Below are 18,429 nucleotides of genomic sequence, written 5' to 3'. Positions count from 1 at the left end.
TGAAAAAATTGAAAATTTTGATTTTTTTTTATCTTTGAAGCTCTCTGCTTATAAGGAAAATTAATATTCCAAATAAATTATATATTGATTCACATATACAGCATGTTTACTTTATACAACATGTTTTTACTTTTGGAAGACACCAGAGGGCTTCAAAGTTCAGCAGCAATTTTCAAATTTTTCACAAAATTTTCAAAATCAAAATTTTTCAGGGACCAGTTCCGTTTTGAAGTGGATTTGAAGGGCCTTCTTATTAGAAATACCCCAAAAATGACCCCATTATAAAAACTGCAGCCCCCAAAGTATTCAAAATGACATTCAAAAGGTTTGTTAACCCTTTAGGTGTTTCACAGGAATAGCAGCAAATTGAAGGAGAAAATTCAAAATCTTAATTTTTTACACTGGCATGTTCTTGTAGACCCAGTTTTTGAATTTTTACAAGGGGTAAAAGGAGAGAAATCTTCCTAAAATGTGTAGCCCAATTTCTCTCGAGTAAGGAAATACCTCATATGTGTATGTCAAGTGTACGGCGGGCGCAGTAGAGGGCGCAGAAGGGAAGGAGCGACAATGGGATTTTGGAGAGTGAGTTTTTCTGAAATGGTTTTTGTGGGGCATGTCGCATTTAGGAAGCCCCTATGGTGCCAGAACAGCAAAAAAAAAACACATGGCATACTATTTTAGAAACTACACCCCTCAAGGAACACATCAAGGGGTACAGTGAGCCTTAAAACCTCACAGGTGTTTGACGACTTTTTGCTAAAGTCGGATGTGTAAATGAAAAAAAAAATTTTTTTCACTAAATTGCTGGTTTTCCCCCACATTTTATATTTTTACAAGGGATAATAGGAGAAAATTACCCCCAAAATTTTTAACCCCATTTCTTCTGAGTATGGAAATACCCAATGTGTGGACATCAAGTGATCTGCTGGCGCACTACAATGCTCAGAAGAGAAGGAGCGCCATTGAGCTTTTGAAGACAGAATTTGGTTGGAATAGAAGTCGGGGGCCATGTGCGTTTACAAAGCCCCCCGTGGTGCCAGAACAGTGGACCCCCCCACGTGACCCCATTTTGGAAACTACACCACCCACAGAATTTAATAAGGGGTGCAGTGAGTATTTACACCCCACTGGCGTTTGACAGATCTTTGGAACAGTGGGCTGTGAAAATGAAAAATTAAATTTTTCATTTTCACGGACCACTGTTCCAAAAATCTGTCAGACACCTGTGGGGCGTAAATGCTCACTGTACCCCTTATTACATTACGTGAGGGGTGCAGTTTCCAAAACTGTGTCATATGTGGGGGGTTCCATTGTTCTGGCTCTATGGGGGCTTTGTAAACACACGTAGCCTTCAATTCCGGACAAATTTTATCTTCAAAATCCCAATGGTGCTCCTTCTCTTCTGAGCACTGTAGTTCGCCTGCCGAGCACTGTACATCCAAATATGGGGTATGTTCTTACTCAGAAAAAATGGGGTTACAAATTTTGAGGGGCTTTTTTCCTGTTTCCTTGTGAAAATGAAAAATTTTGGGTAACACCAGCATTTTTGTGAAATTTTTTATTTATTTTTTTTCACCCAAATTCGTCAAACACCTGTGGGGTGTGAAGGCTCACTATACCCCTTGTTACTTTCCGTGAGGGGTGTAGTTTCCAAAATGGGATCACATGTGGGTATTTATTTTTTTGCGTTTATGTCAGAACCGCTGTAAAATTAGCCACCCCTGTGCAAATCACCAATGTAGGCCTCAAATGTACATAGTGCGCTCTCACTCTTGAGCCTTGTTATGTGCCCGCAGAGCATTTTACGCCCACATATGGGGTATTTCTGTACTCTGGAGAAATTGCGTTACAAATTTTGGGGGGCTTTTTTTCCTTTTAACACTTGTGAAAATAAAAAGTAGAGAACAACACCAGCATGTTAGTGTAAAATTTTAATTTTTTTTACACTGACAGGCTGGTGTAGCCCCCAACTTTTCCTTTTCATAAGGGGTAAAAGGATAAAAAGCCCCCCAAAATTTGTAACGCAATTTCTCCCGATTACGGAGATAGCCCATATGTGGCCCAAAACTGTTTCCTTGAAATACGACAGGACTCTGAAGTGAGAGCGCCATGCGCATTTGAGGACTAAATTAGGGATTGCATAGGGGTGGACATAGGGGTATTCTACGCCAGTGATTAACAAACAGGGTGTCTCCAGCTGTTGCTAAACTCCCAGCATGCCTGGAAAGTCAGTGGCTGTCCGGAAATGCTGGGAGTTATTGTTTTGCAACAGCTGGAGGCTCCGTTTTGGAAACACTGCCGTACAATACATTTTTCATTTTTATTGGGGGGACAGTTTAAGGGGGTGTATGTGTAGTGTTTTACCCTTTATTATGTGTTAGTGTAGTGTTGTGTTTTTAGGGTACAGTCACACTGGCGGGTTACAGTGAGCTTCCCGCTAGAAATTTGCGCTGCGGCGATAAGTTTGCCGCAGCTCATACTTGAAGCAGGAAACTTACTGTAAACCCGCCCGTGTGAATGTACCCTGTACGTTCACATGGGGGGCAAACCTCCAGCTGTTTCAAAACTACAACTCCCAGCATGTACTGACAGACCGTGCATGCTGGGAGTTGTAGTTTTGCAACAGCTGGAGGCACACTGGTTGGAAAACCTTCAGTTAGGTTCTGTTACCTAACTCAGTATTTTCCAACCAGTGTGCCTATAGCTGTTGCAAAACTACAACTCCCAGCATGTACTGATCGCCGAAGGGCATGCTGGGAGATATAGTTATGCAACAGCTGGAGGGATCGCAACTACAACTCCCAGCATGCCGAGACAGCTGTTTCGGCATGCTGGGATTTGCAGTTTTGCAACATCTGGAGGGCTACAGATAGAGACCACTGCACTGTGATCTCCAAACTGTGGACCTCCAGATGTTGCAAAACTACAAATTCCAGCATGCACAGCCAGCAAACAGCTATGTGGGCATGCTGGGAGTTGTAGTTTTGCAAGATCTAGAGTGCTACAGTATAGAGATCATTGTGCAGTGGTCTCTAAACTGTAGACCTCCAGCTGTTGCAAAACTGCATCTCCCACCATGCCCAGCAGCTGTCTGGGCATGCTGGGAGTTGTAGTTTTGCAACATCTGGAGGGCTACAGTCTCAGACTGTAGCCCTCTAGATGTTGCTAGGCAACTTACCGGCTTCCGTCGGATCAAGGGAGCCGTCCTCTTCTGCCGCACGACATCACCGCCCGCGCCGATCACCGCCGCCGATCCGGTCCCGCAGCTTCCACCGACAGGTAAGTGGATCTTCGGCGTCCTGCCCCGCCTATTGTGGGTGGGCAGAACAGGGAAAATGAAAGTAAACCCCCCCGCCCCCGATCTGCTATTGGTCGTCGCGTCTAGACCACCAATAGCAAAGATAGGAGGGGTGGCACCTCTGCCACCTCACTCCTATGGCTACAGGGGGATCGTGGGTGTCTAAGACAACCGCGATCCCCCTTCTATTCCGGGTCACCATAGACCCGAATTACCCAGAATCGGCGCAAATCGCAAGTGTGAATTTACTTGCGATTTGCGCCAATCGCTGACATGGGGGGGTCTGATGACCCCCCTGGGCATTTGCACGGGGTGCCTGCTGATCGATATCAGCAGTCACCCCGGCCCGGTCTCCGCGCGGTGGGGACCGAAATTCCCACGGGCGTACAGGTACGCCCTGGGTCCTTAAGACCTAGGTACAGAAGGCGTATCCATACGCCCTAGGTCCTGTACGGGTTAAAGGGGTACTCCAGTTTATAAAAATATATCCCCTATCCTTTGTATCTAAGTGTCTGATTGTGGGGGGTTGAAGCGCTAGGACCGCCGCTAACTCCTGCCTGACGCCCTGGCTCTCCCCATACATGGAGCTGTGTCGACTACCGCACAAAGCGGTGACCGACATGCTCCCTTCATGAATCTCTATGGGAGAGTCAGAGATACACGAGTACAGTGCTTCAGCTCACCCATAGAGATGCATTGAGGGTGCATGCAGCCCCGCACTTTGTGCATGAGGAGAGCAGGAGGGTCCCAGCGGTCTGATATTTATCCTCTGGGGATAGGGGATACATTTTCTGGAGTACTCTTATAAGAAAAAGGCAAAACTGATGCTAAGGGGTGCTGAGCTACCTTCAAGCTAGTGTCTGCTCTGACTCAAGCATAACCATAATAAATGTTTAACAAGGAAATCCTATTAGAATTAAGTACAATCTGTTACGGAGACTTACAGAAGCAATTTGTTAAATATATATTGATTTCTCCTTCAAAGGGGTATTCCACGTTTTTTTTTTTTTTTTACTTTTAAGTAATGTGCCCTGGATGCCAAGTTATGCATGTTGTAAATTTACTTGTATTACCTGTGAGGGGTGGATCATCCCCTATTTTGTGTTTTCATGCCCTTGAAGTTTTAGCATTCCTCTGCATTTTGGATTACGGTCGTCTCAAACCTTTCCCGGCTTCCAGTCTGACTCAAGACAACAGCTGATCATAGGCTTGGCTGCTTCTCTTCTTCCCTGTCAAGCCAGGGCCCTGTTCCTCTGTGCCATTGTTGCACACCCAGGTGTCACGATCACACCCTATCGGTCCAGCCAAGACGCTAGAGAGAGTGCGATGGTGCAAGGGTTAAAGCCGCCAGACCTCTGGGTATCCACTACTAGTCCCAGCAAGTCACCAAATTAACCCTTAGATAAACGTGTTTCCACCAGAGCTGCTTTCAGAAAGGTGAGCTCATATATTTATAGATCAAAGACCAGAGCTGATTAATTAAACATTTAATCTGATAAAAGGTATCACATTGCTAACTATATAAAAATACAGAAACAAATTACATACAGTTACAAAAATATATAAAAGAGTTTTGCAAGGCAAGTTCAGAAAACAAAAGATGAAGTTCTTACAGCATGATGATGTAGCAGTCCTTGAGAGTGCTGTTTTTAGGATGGTCTTGCCAGCTTGAGTCTAGCATTGTTTAAATATTATCTCTGCTCCTTTGGAGGGAAACTCCATTCACCCCCCCCCCCCCTCCCCTCTGATCTCACCAGGTGGGGCATCTCTCTTCCTGACCCCTTATCTGTTTGATTATATGATGGGACCAGAGTGCATGACTTCAAAGGAGATAAAAACAAATACCCAGACCCCCCAATAAAATGCAATACACAAACCCACAGTCTGAATGACCTCCACCCCCAGGTCTTGGATAACACCTCACACACAGTTATAATTTATAATACACGTATAGGATTTTAATAATCAGGCCTTGGGCCTGACACCTCCCCCTTAAGATGGGGACAGAGAGATCTTGCCTTTCCAGGCGGATAGATCTGTCTCCATTACTCATCTATTTCTCCCTGACGCGATCGTACCAGTACTTCTGCCTGGACTGTGCTGCTGTGAGGTTGTCATGTACCAGCCCAGTCAATGTCTGCATCCTGTCCCTGAATCTCAGAACATACTCCATCACAGAAGTCTCAGGGGCATGTAGCCCCCCCTTCCCATTCTCCCCTAACTAAATCTAGGGGTCCCCGCACTTTGCAACCATACAATAACTCAAAGGGCGAGAAACCTGTAGACTCTTGGGGTACCTCCCTGTAAGCAAATAACAGATGGGGTAAATACTTTCCCCAGTCTCTGCCCTCCGATTCTACATATTTTTTTAGCATTTGTTTCAAGGTGCCATTGTTACCGGACACTCTGTCCAACCAATGTAGAGGGTTGTGATCAGTTATGACAATAAAATCCTTACCATACAGGTATGGCTGTAATTTTTGCAAAGCCCAGACCACAGCTATACATTCCTTTTCTATGACTGCATAGGCCACTCCCAAATGTCCTGCCAGGGGGGGGTCTCATGGGCCAACCTCAGCAGCTCTTTCCTGTCCTGTCTAGGAACCACTAACGGCCTTTCTCCCTCCTGGGCCCCTAGCATGCCTTTGGAAAGGGACTCCCAGTACAAGATATCATTTTCCCAATACACCCAATGCCCCTCTGTGTCAACATCTGTATGCTCAGCACGTTGTCTCAGCCCTACAAGGGAAGGGTCACTGCACAGAGCTTCCCAGAAATGCTCATTTCCCTCCCCCCATCTCGTGGTATCAGGGAGCACATTTCCCCCAGGTGAACTAGCATCTCCACCTTCGTCTGCTGGGGCTTGCAAGTCACACAGCTTGATTTCCCGGCTGACCTGGTGGTGCTCTGTGGGTGTGTGACTCACCTCCAGGTACTTGCTCCAGCTTGTGCAGATCCACGCTTTTCTGTTGGTGCCCGGTTGTTGGCAAAGTCATCTCCTAGTTCTGCTGCTTCCATGGCTATCTTGGGCTTGTGGCACAGCCTTGAACAAACTGAGTCTAGCATAGTTTAAATATTATCTCTGCTCCTTTGGAGGGAAACTCCATTCACCCGATTATATGATGGAACCAGAGTGCATGACTTCAAAGGAGATAAAAACAAATACCCAGACCCCCCAATAAAATGCAATACACAAACCCACAGTCTGAATGACCTCCACCCCCAGGTCTTGGATAACACCTCACACAAAGTTATAATTTATAATACACATATAGGATTTTAATAATCAGGCCTTGGGCCTGACACCTCCCCCTTAAGATGGGGACAGAGAGATCTTGCCTTTCCAGGCGGATAGATCTGTCTCCATTACTCATCTATTTCTCCCTGACGCGATCGTACCAGTACTTCTGCCTGGACTGTGCTGCTGTGAGGTTGTCATGTACCAGCCCAGTCAATGTCTGCATCCTGTCCCTGAATCTCAGAACATACTCCATCACAGAAGTCTCAGGGGCATGTAGCCCCCCCTTCCCATTCTCCCCTAACTAAATCTAGGGGTCCCCGCACTTTGCAACCATACAATAACTCAAAGGGCGAGAAACCTGTAGACTCTTGGGGTACCTTCCTGTAAGCAAATAACAGATGGGGTAAATACTTTCCCCAGTCTCTGCCCTCCGATTCTACATATTTTTTTAGCATTTGTTTCAAGGTGCCATTGTTACCGGACACTCTGTCCAACCAATGTAGAGGGTTGTGATCAGTTATGACAATAAAATCCTTGCCATACAGGTATGGCTGTAATTTTTGCAAAGCCCAGACCACAGCTATACATTCCTTTTCTATGACTGCATAGGCCACTCCCAAATGTCCTGCCAGGGGGGGTCTCATGGGCCAACCTCAGCAGCTCTTTCCTGTCCTGTCTAGGAACCACTAACGGCCTTTCTCCCTCCTGGGCCCCTAGCATGCCTTTGGAAAGGGACTCCCAGTACAAGATATCATTTTCCCAATACACCCGATGCCCCTCTGTGTCAACATCTGTATGCTCAGCACGTTGTCTCAGCCCTACAAGGGAAGGGTCACTGCACAGAGCTTCCCGGAAATGCTCATTTCCCTCCCCCCATCTCGTGGTATCAGGGAGCACATTTCCCCCAGGTGAACTAGCATCTCCACCTTCGTCTGCTGGGGCTTGCAAGTCACACAGCTTGATTTCCCGGCTGACCTGGTGGTGCTCTGTGGGTGTGTGACTCACCTCCAGGTACTTGCTCCAGCTTGTGCAAATCCACGCTTTGCTGTTGGTGCCCGGTTGTTGGCAAAGTCATCTCCTAGTTCTGCTGCTTCCATGGCTGTCTTGGGCTTGTGGCACAGCCTTGAACAAACTGAGTCTAGCATAGTTTAAATATTATCTCTGCTCCTTTGGAGGGAAACTCCATTCACCCCCCCCCCCCTCCCCTCTGATCCCACCAGGTGGGGCATCTCTCTTCCTGACCCCTTATCTGTTTGATTATATGATGGGACCAGAGTGCATGACTTCAAAGGAGATACAAACAAACAGCCAGACCCCCCCCCCCCCCCAATAAAATGCAATACACAAATCCACAGTCTGAATGACCTCCACCCCCAGGTCTTGGATAACACCTCACACACAGTTATAATTTATAATACACATATATGATTTTAATAATCAGGCCTTGGGCCTGACACCAGGCCTGTCGCTAAAGGACAGGCAAACCAAGCAATTGCTTGGGGCCCCGAGCTTGCCCGGAACCCGAAGCAGAGCCGGTGTTTGTTGTGCTTCCTATAAGGCTGCAGCCGCCTGAGCGCTCTATAGAGATCCTCAGGCAGCTGCAGCACTCCTGGTCACCTCCTGAGTTCCTCCCCTTCCCTGTAGCGTGGCCGAGCTCCTATTCCTCCTGGCTGTCAGTCCGGCCGGGTACTACGCGGTACGGGAACAGGAGATTAAGTTTCCTGTTCCCGCCGGGACTGACAGGAAGTGTACACTGAGTGCTAACTTCCTTTCAGTCCGGCCGGAAACAGGAAACTGAATCTCCTGTACCACGCGGCAAGGAGGTAGAGGAGCTCGGCCACGCTACAGGGTCCAGGGAAGGAGCCGGAGGAGGTAACTGAGAACATAGGTAGGGTAGGGAGGGGAAAAAAATAGAGGGGGAAGTAAGAAGGACACAGTGGGGAGGGCCTCCATGTCTATTTTGCTTGGGGTCCCTAAATTCCTTTAAACGGCCCTGTGCACACCTTCCCTACAGTCACATGAACGCAGCACAGTTAGCATTCAGCGCTGAAGCCACACCCCATGTGATCAGTTGAGTTGCTGTGCGTTGTCTCAGTCCACACAGAAAGCCTGGAAAAGCTCAAGAAAACAGTAATCCATAGTGCAGAGGAATGCCAAACCTTCAATTAAATAAGAAATACAAGTGAAGAGTTCACTTCTGACAGGTATTACAAGCAAATTTACAACATACATCACTTGGCAACAAGGGCTCATAACTTTAAAGTACAAAAAAAAAATGGAATACCGATTAGATTTTTTTTTTTTTTTTTTGCTTCATGTACATGGCACTGCACTTGGTATATACAGCAAAGTAATTTCAGAAATGATTGGGTTGTCTGGCAAAAAAAAAAAAAAAATTTCTGAAAACTTGGCCAAGCTGCCTGATTAAACAAACAAACAAAACAAAAAACTATTATTTAGCAGCTCCCAGTCTTCACCACACTCCAATTCCTGTTGCTGGGGCCCATGACATTAGAGTGCTGTTCAGCCAATTACTGGATGAGGTGGAAAACTGCTGGGGCCAGTGATCGGTAATGTGACTTATCAGGTCCCTGCAACAGGAGGTAAAGTTCACCGGAGATGGGGTTCTGGGGTTGTCATAAGACATTGTCGCAACTAATCACAGTGATTGTCTGAGCAGCACTCTGTCCTATTGGGCCCCAAGAAAACGTATGTGGAGCGCGGCATAGACTGGGAGCATCTATACCAGAGAATAAGGGGAGGGGGGGAGGTAAGTATAGGTAATTGTTTTATTTAAACAGGCAGCCTTTCAATGTTTTCAGAAAAAAACATTTTCAGCAAACTCCTTTAAGTCCACCAGACCCAACCAGTCCCAGGGAGTGGTTTAAATAATAGAGAGGTGCAGTGCATACTTGGTTACTTTTCAACAAAACGAACTTACATTACTGAAATTAGCTAATATTCCCTACCTGAAACCTTCATGTGACTGGGGGCCATGACTTGTGTTTTATTCACATTATGCTCTGATGTATTTCATAATGTTAAAGGGGTGTTTCTCAGGAATGAAAATTAATTGGCAGAAGTCCGGTCTTATGCCATTGGATGTAGAAACTGAGGTCCCTATTGGCCCTGTAAACGTACTAAGAGTTAATGATAGTTTGGAATATTTGGGTATTAAGATCTCTAGCGCTGTCTCGGATTTTGAGAGATTAAATTTAGTACCTCTGATGGGGAAGGTAAGGGGAAAGATAAATACTTGTAGGAAAATGAGATTAGGAATGGCAGATAGAATAGGACTGCTGAGAATGGTATTACTCCCCATGATAACGCATTATTTGAGAGCTTCTCCAATATGGATTAAAACACTTGGTTTAAAAAATTAGAAAGCATATTAAATAATCTTATATGGGGAGGAAAAGAGTTAGGATCAAGAGTCAATATCTGTACCATCCCTTAGAGGAAGGAGGGCTGGGTCTCCCTAACTTTCATCAATATTTCATAGCATCCCAACTAACATTGGTTATCCAAGAGCAACAAACATTGTTGGATTATTTGGAAAGGGGGCGTAAGAAATATGGGTCCATATGGGAGTGGTTGGAGAGTGGGAGTTTGAAGAAGGACGCAGAAGAGGGGAACACAGCTAAAGAAATATTGGTACAAGTATGGGATACTATTAAATCAGCAATAGGGATAACAAGTAGTGTATGGTGTACCCCCATATGGAAAAATGAGAACTTCCCAGAAATAAAGAAAATCGCTGAATATTTGAATTGGGAAGATAAAGGAATTAGGTTGGTAGAGCAGGTTTGCACAAATGGGAAGATAATAGATTGGAAGTGTCTGAGTGAACGCTTTAATTTAAAAAATAGTAATTATTTTGGGTATGTACAGTTAAAGGATGCCTTGGGACAAGAAGAACCGAAAGAAAAATTAAAGGTAGAGTGTTATCACATTACAGAATATATAAAAAATGCACAGGGGGGAAAAAAGAAAATAATGAGTACACTATATAAAATGTTAGGTCAGAAGGGTTGGGAGGACATAGTAAAACGGTTAGGACAGGCACTGGATATAGGTGGAATTTCAGGGGAAGAGTGGAAACTCGTGTTAAAGAATATTAGAAGAACAACGATTAATGCAAATAATAGGGTGTCTTTCTTGATGTTAGTATATCGGGCACAGTACTCACCGCAATTTCTCTATAAAATTAATGTTAGGGAAAATGCACAATGCCCCAAGTGTGGGTTTGAGGGAGGTAATTGGTTACACATGATATGGAATTGCACGAAGTTGCAAAAATTTTGGAGTGTGGTTTTTGAAACTATTAAAGATAGAATAGGGGTGGCATTGCTCTTTGAACCTAAGGTCGCAATCTATGGACTAGAGATAGTGGGAACTAAGCATACAGATCTTATAATTGGAGTATTAGGAGTGGCAAAGAATTTCATTCTCAGGAAATGGTTGGCCCCAGCGGTTCCATCAAGAGAAGAATAAGGTTAGAACTTTTGTATGTATTTTGTATTTATTAAAATAAAAAATAAAAAAAATAAAAAAAGGGGGGGGGGGTTATCCAACAAAGTGATTTTAGTACGTACCTGCCAGACAGTGAAGAACATGGTTAAGGGGGATCCGTGCTTGTCTTGGGGCTAAATGGGTATGTTGTGAGATTACCATAAAACTTGGTCTTTTTGTGAACTGGCTATTTCCTGTAGTTTGTTGTCTGAAACTACAAATCCCATAGTTCCTTGTTTGTAAGTGTGAGGTCATTATTCATCCTCACACACATCAGCCCCCTACCCGTTGACACACACCTGTGCTGCCTTCAAGGCAATAGACCAGTGTTTTCTGACCAGGGTGCCTCCAGCTGTTGCAAATTCTTGCAGAATGATCTCCCACCCAGCGGTCTCTCCCTCTGAACACCTGACTAGTGAGGTAATGCCTCATGCAACACTGCAACCTGTGAAAATCTGAGACGACACTCATTTTGTATGTTGATAAAAATAAATGTAGGGTCAAAAATCACAGAAGAGTTGCGAGACCACCGTGAAACACCAGTACAAACACTATATTATGAACGACACTAACTTTACAGCCCCTGTAGTATAGTCAAATAAAAAACAATCCTGGAATACCCCTTTAACCTCTTAAGGACCCATGACGTACGCGTACGTCATGAGTCCGCTCCCGATCTATAACGCGGGGCCACGGCGGGACCCATGGCTAATAGAGCGTGGCATTGATCACGGTGCCGCGCTATTAACCCTTTAGACGCTGCGTTCAAAGTTGAACGCCGCGTCTAAAGTGAAAGTGAAACCATGCCGGTTAGCTCAGGGAGCTGTTCGGGATAGACGTGGCGAAATCGTGGCATCCCGAACAGCTGTGGGACACAAGGAGGGTCCCTACCTGCCTCCTGGTGTCCGATCGCCGAATGACTGCTCAGTGCCTGAGATCCAGGTATGAGCAGTCAAGCGACAGAATCATCGATCACTGGTTTCCTATGAGAAACCAGTGATCAATGTGAAAGATCAGTGTGTGCAGTGTTGTAGGTCCCTATGGGAGCTATAACATTGAAAAAAAAAAAGTGAAAAAAAAGTGAATAAAGATCGTTTAACACCTCCCCTATTAAAAGTTTGAATCACCCCCCTTTTCCCATAAAAAAAAGTGTAAATAAAAATAAACATAAACATATATGGTATCGCCGCGTGCGGAAATGTCCGAATTATAAAAATATATAATTAATTAAACCGCACGGTCAATGGCGTACGCGCAAAAAAATTCCAGATTCCAAAATAGTACATTTTTGGTCACTTTTTATATCTTGAAAAAATGAATAAAAAGCAATCAATAAGTCCTATCAATGCAAAAAATGGTACCGCTAAAAACTTCAGATCACGGCGCAAAAAATGAGCCCTCATACCGCCCCATATGTGGAAAAATAAAAAGTTATAGGGGTCAGAATATGACAATTTTAAATGTATAAATTTTCCTGCATGTAGTTATGATTTTTTCCAGAAGTATGACAAAATCAAACCTATATAAGTAGGGTATCATTTTAACCGTATGGACCTAGAGAATAAAGAGAAGGTGTCATTTTTACTGAAAAATTTACTGTGTAGAAACGGAAGCCCCCAAAAGTTACAAAATGGCATCTTTTTTTTTCAATTTTGTCTCACAATGATTTTTTTTTCAGTTTCGCCGTAGATTTTTGGGTAAAATGACTGACGTCATTACAAATTAGAATTGATGGCACAAAAAATATGCCATCATATGGATTTTTAGGTGCAAAATTGAAAGAGTTATGATTTTTTTACGTTAAGGAGGAAAAAAATGCAAAAACGGAAAAACCCGGGTCCTTAAGGGGTTAAAGAACATCCGACATTGTAATCTTTGAGGAAATGAGAAAAAAATGCAAACCAAACTGTGGTTACACATTTCTTTCCCTTGGTTTATCAGCTGTCATCTAGAACATTTACACATATAGTAAAGAATAGTAAAGGCTGCAATATTTGTGATGACTCGAGGAGCCTGTATGGTTCTTATATCTGATATCTCTTTTACTGCTGCGGCCCTGCTGTATGAACATTTTGCCCGTCCTTACACAATGCCTTTAGATAACATTTTAGATAATTATAAGATAAATCTATAAATAAAACTCATTGGGGGGAATTTATCATCAGTTTTTCCCTGTTTTTGTGTTGATTTGTCACACAATTGTGTAAAATTGTGTAAGCTATGCAGTGGTCATGAATTCATCATGTGCAATTTGTCTCACAATATGTAGCAAATCTAAACCAGCTCAGACATGGCGTACAAAACTGGCTGTAGACAGCATTTGTAAAAAGTCGCACATTTTGGTATGGGATAAAAAGTTACAGAAAAAGTTGCCGAAGAGGAACCATACAAATGTACTTAAGTGTAATAAAAAAAAGTGTAATAGCCCCATATTTTTCACATGCCATGCAAACATTTAATAAATTTGGCGCACATGTACATTACTACCACACAAATTAAACGTGTGAAAAAAATCATTCCCCTATGCCAGCCTCTATAAATTTGCGCAATGTGTGTGTGCATGTATGTTCCAGCATAATTTTCAAATGGCTGGAGATATTTTGATGAAACTCAGTAAACGTGTTACCTATATGTCAACTAAAAATATAGGATAGGTTCATTATCCCGAACTCGAACACGTTTGTGAATGTCTGAATTTTTGTCTAACGTTTCATGCAAGTCTATGCGACTTTCAGTACCTTACTCCACAAGCTCCACTCTGCATTTCTTGGTGAATGTGTTGGTTCAGATTGCAAGCCACACCTATCCCACAAGTCACACCTCTTTTATGTTTGGCCCTTTTTTGTTTTGTCCAAAGGATAGGGGATAAGATGTCAGATCGCCGGGGTCCCGCCGCTGGGGAACCCCGCAATATAGCAAGCAGCACCCACCTGTAACTGCTTCCGGAAGCACTGGAGGATCTCAGGCTAATTCCTCCCGACCACGGGGACGGAAGATCGTGACGTCACGACTCTGCCCCCATGTGACGTCACGCCCCCCCCCTCAATGCAAGTCTATGGGAGGGGGCATAACAGCCACCACGCCCCCTCGCATAGACGTAAATTGAGGGGGCGGGGCATGACATCACACGGGGGCGAATTTGTGACATCACGATCTTCCAGCGCTTCCGGAAGCAGATACAGGTGGGTGCTGCTTGCTATATTGCTATATTGTCAGCAGCGGGACCCCGGCGATCTGACATCTTATACCCTATCCTTCGGATAGGGGATAAGATGTCTAGGGGCGGAGTACCCCTTTAAAGTTGAAAACCCTATTTTTTGCCCAACATACCTACATCAACCTCAATTTCTTCATTTAACCCCAATTTCTTCATCACAGCTCAGAAATGCCCTACTCCACAAGCTCTGCATCTTCGGGTGAATGTGTTGATCCAGCTTGTATGGCACAACCTACAATCTGTTCATCACTCATAGCCATACCTAAGGACAGGATATGTGGACAAAATAAGAGGACAAGAGCTTCATTGGCTGCAGCAATGTCACACTTTGGCTGGTGATTAGCTGAGCTGCAATGTGATGTAATGGGTCAGGCACCAGGAAGAAGGTCGGGCCTAGACGTATTACATCACACTGCTGCTCAGCTTATCGCCGGCCCAGGCTGGACATTACTGTGGTCGGCAACTAGCACAGCAGTTTGACGTGTCAGGCCCCAGAATGTGGGCCGGCAAGCAGGAGACCAATTCGAGCGGCTCGAGGGAGCGGTTGAAGGTAAGTAAAAGTTTGTTATTTTTTATTGTGGCAGCACGGGCAGAAAAGAAAAACCCCTTTAAGGTCACACATTCATGAGCTCTGCATCAATGTAATATGAGCATCTAATATTATTATAATTAGTGGTATTCATAAAGTGACATGTTTCTGTATTACTTACCCACCATAGGTCCTCTGAAACCAACCATTTGAAAATATAGTATATTTTTGATGTTTAATGTCCATAGACGCCTTTCTTTTAATTCTTGCTTTATACATATTATGGAGCACAAACATAGCTGTATGTGTGACCTGTGTGACCTGTCCTCCTGGGCTTTTCTCCTCCCTGTCTACTATCTGGACTGATCTGTAACCTGTTATCTATAACAATGGCACAACAAAGGATCCGTAGACTTTTTTTTTTGTGTCTAATGAAGACTAGAAAGTTGCTTCATTATTTTATTCATAAAACAGAATAGATAATAACTATGAAGGTGCCCACACTCTTTTAAACACCATTTTCATCTGTTAGATTGTCTTTTTTTTTTTTTTTTGTCAAACAGTTAAAATAGCATTTAGCAGGTGATGTACAATCATATATAATTTTAACAGCCAAAAAGAGTGGATTTTCAGTTGAGTTATTATGTTTCCGGAGTTTCTTTTTTTCTGTTTAGTCTTGTTGTGAGTGATTTATTATATCACTGTTATATTTGGATGTTCACTTTCTAGATATTTACTTGAACACCTCAAGTCAAAGAATCTACCAGATTGAGGGTCTTGCAGGCAGACGCAAATATGAAGTGACTGTGTCAGGAGTGACAGCGACAGGTGTAGGAGCACCCAGTGTTCCTCAGGTGATCCAAACTCTAACCTATGGTACGAGCAATCTTAATTTAATTCAGATTTGTGTGTGAATTCTTATATATATATTTAATTTCCTCATTCAGTTAAATACTGTATGTCCTTTCAGGCTGATAGGATTCTACAGTAATGTCTACAAAACAGCCACTTTCTTCATTTTAGACTAATTCAGGGATTTATTCTAATTGTCATATTTGGGAAGGAATTTTTCCAGTAGTGTGGGGCAATTGGCATCTGCATCATAAGGATTTGTTTTTTGCTTTCCTATGGATCAACATAATTGGGTTATGGAGGGGGGGGGCTTGTCTTTTATCAATCCGATCACCTTAGTAAACAAGTAGAATCTATGAGCTAACTTCCCTTACCTCAACAGCCCAATATGAAAGCACTAAGTTGCAGTTTACATGCATCCAGGGGAAAGATCTTAAAGGTGTTTTAGAAGGAATTTTCCAGCAAATGAAATGGGGGGGGGGGGGGGGGGGCTACTATTCACATTGTGTGTTATATAAATAAAATTTAATTTTAATTGTAGGGCTCACGGTGCCTCCGATGTTCTGCTTCAGCCCCCGATGCGATAGTCTTCCTGAGCTGCAGCGTGACATATCAGGCCCAAGAAGCATCCTGGCCCCTTGCGTCATACTGCAGCTCAGCAATGTCCCGCCTGGGCCAGTGATTCGCTGAGCAGCAGTAACACACATTGGGCCCCTCTCCCACTGGACAACCCCATAAATAGTCATACATATATCTGTCATCCTAGGACATGTATTTGTTCTTTGTATACTATATGTGCAGGACAGTTACTGTTAAAATCTATGGATTTCGAGAAAGTGTATTACCAAATGGCAAATTTTTTGCATAAAAAACTTTTTTTATGTTTTTAGGCTAAAAAATAAGAGTGTGCACATAGACTTAGGGTACGTTCACACTACGGAATTCCCATGGAATTCCACGTGTCATCCGTGAGACCCGTTCACACTGCGGAATTTCAGCGGCGGACAATTCCGCCGCTGAAATTGTTCCGTGCAAAGAAAGAACATGACATGTTCATTCTTTGCGCGGATTCCGCGAGCACTGCATAGCAGTCAATGGTGACGGCTCAGTGCCCCGCGGCCCTAGCACCGAAGTATTTTCATCTGCGGCTGCCAGACGGAGTCTTTGCTCACTGAATTCAGCGAGCTCAGATTCCGCAGTGTGAACGCACTCTTAAAGTGACTGCCCCTGGTGGCCTCCCATCTTTCAGTCATAACTGTATTCAGACATGTCAATAAACCAAAGCAAGAAACAGAGGAATAGTTTCGGTCAGAAAATTGTTGCCTTCTGTCATTTTATCCATCAAGTGGATTTCAAGCGTAATTCGAGCAGAATTTTAGCGGAATCTCCACACGGAAATGAAGAAGAATGAAGGAGGAGGCTATTTAATTCTACTTTTCTGAATTACGCTTGAATTACGCTCTAAAACGATGTTGGGTGGAATTTTTTTTTTTTTTACCATTGACTTCTATTGATTTCTGCTTGCGGATTCCGCTTGAAGAATGAACATGTTCTTTCTTCAAGCGGGACTGAATTCAGCGAGCAGAATTTACTCAGTGTGAACTGAGAAGCGGAAAATACATTGAAGTGAATGGAAAATCAGGTCTCTATTCACTTCTATTTTGTCTTTCCCTGAACAGGTGAAGCTGAATTGCAAACTATTATAATTGTTACTTGTGCCGGACTTATCCTCAGTGCCATCATTCTAGTCAGGGTCTGCGCCTATACAGTTCACAGGTATGTATGTCAGGGACTTGAATAATGATGTTTAGGGCTTATAAACAACGTTATTGTGGATCTGTTGTAGAAAGGCATGATGCCTCTACTGTATGTCACAGATTTCATATAAAATTTGGGAATCCAAATATCAATCTAAATTAAAGTCAGAGCTCACAATGACAATCTTTCCACCCAGCCAGCTTAGTAACTGACCTTCATAATGGCACTGGGACTTTGGTGACATTAATAAAATACATTTGCATCACTTTAATCTCTTTGACAGTACAGGCATACCCTAATCTGAATATATCAAAAATATAACCGACACTTTGGCCGTATGTGTACAAAATGGTATTGCAGCTCTATTTTGTATGAAGCCATAAAGGCACCAATGTAAACATCTGATGTCAGAGACATACAGGCATAATTCATTTCATATTCAAATCAAACTCTGTATATATGTAAGAATTCACAGCATTGGAGCAGCTCATGGAGGCCACACAGCTCTGTACTAGAGAAAAGGGATACAGTATTAGGCTGGGTTCACAATAGCATAATACCAATGTATATTTATGCCAAACACCACACTTGCTGATCTAACCCTTTCCTGCTCTGTATACATAATGTGAAGGCAGAATAATGATTTGCTACTGTAAGTCAGCCAGGTCCTAACAGGCAGGATGCAATTGGCAGCCAGCAAGTACAACAATGTTGCTTTTTTTGTTCACCCTGCATCCTAATGGTAATAAAAAGAGATCACCCTAAAGTATCGCAAATGGTACCAATAAAAATTACAAGACAGCCTGCAAATCCCTGTGATCACCCCAAAAAATGAAACATTACCATTAGCTTAAATGACTACCAGTTAAATGGACTAGGAAGTCCTGATCACACACTTTTTTAGTTTCTTAATGTGCCCTTTTGTTCCTGAGATATGAGGGTTTATAGTTTGTCTGACATGAATGGCAGAACTTAATGGGGTACTCCACTGCCCCAGTGTCCAAAACATTTTGTTCTGAACA

The 18,429-nt window shown here is 43.4% G+C and overlaps 1 protein-coding gene across 1 annotated transcript in view; it reads left to right on the top strand.

Moving 5' to 3' along the window:
• Positions 1-18,429, top strand: part of LOC130274270 (uncharacterized) — a 99,204-nt gene that overhangs the window by 76,847 nt on the left and 3,928 nt on the right. Inside the window, exons 14-15 of the mRNA XM_056522427.1 lie at positions 15,527-15,673; positions 17,329-17,425. Of these exons, the coding sequence (XP_056378402.1) occupies positions 15,527-15,673; positions 17,329-17,425 (244 nt within the window). The remainder of the gene's footprint in view (positions 1-15,526; positions 15,674-17,328; positions 17,426-18,429) is intronic.

This window comes from Hyla sarda, chromosome 1, assembly GCF_029499605.1.
Source record: "Hyla sarda isolate aHylSar1 chromosome 1, aHylSar1.hap1, whole genome shotgun sequence".
Classification (NCBI taxonomy): domain Eukaryota; kingdom Metazoa; phylum Chordata; class Amphibia; order Anura; family Hylidae; genus Hyla; species Hyla sarda.
This window is presented reverse-complemented; position numbering and strand designations above follow the sequence as displayed.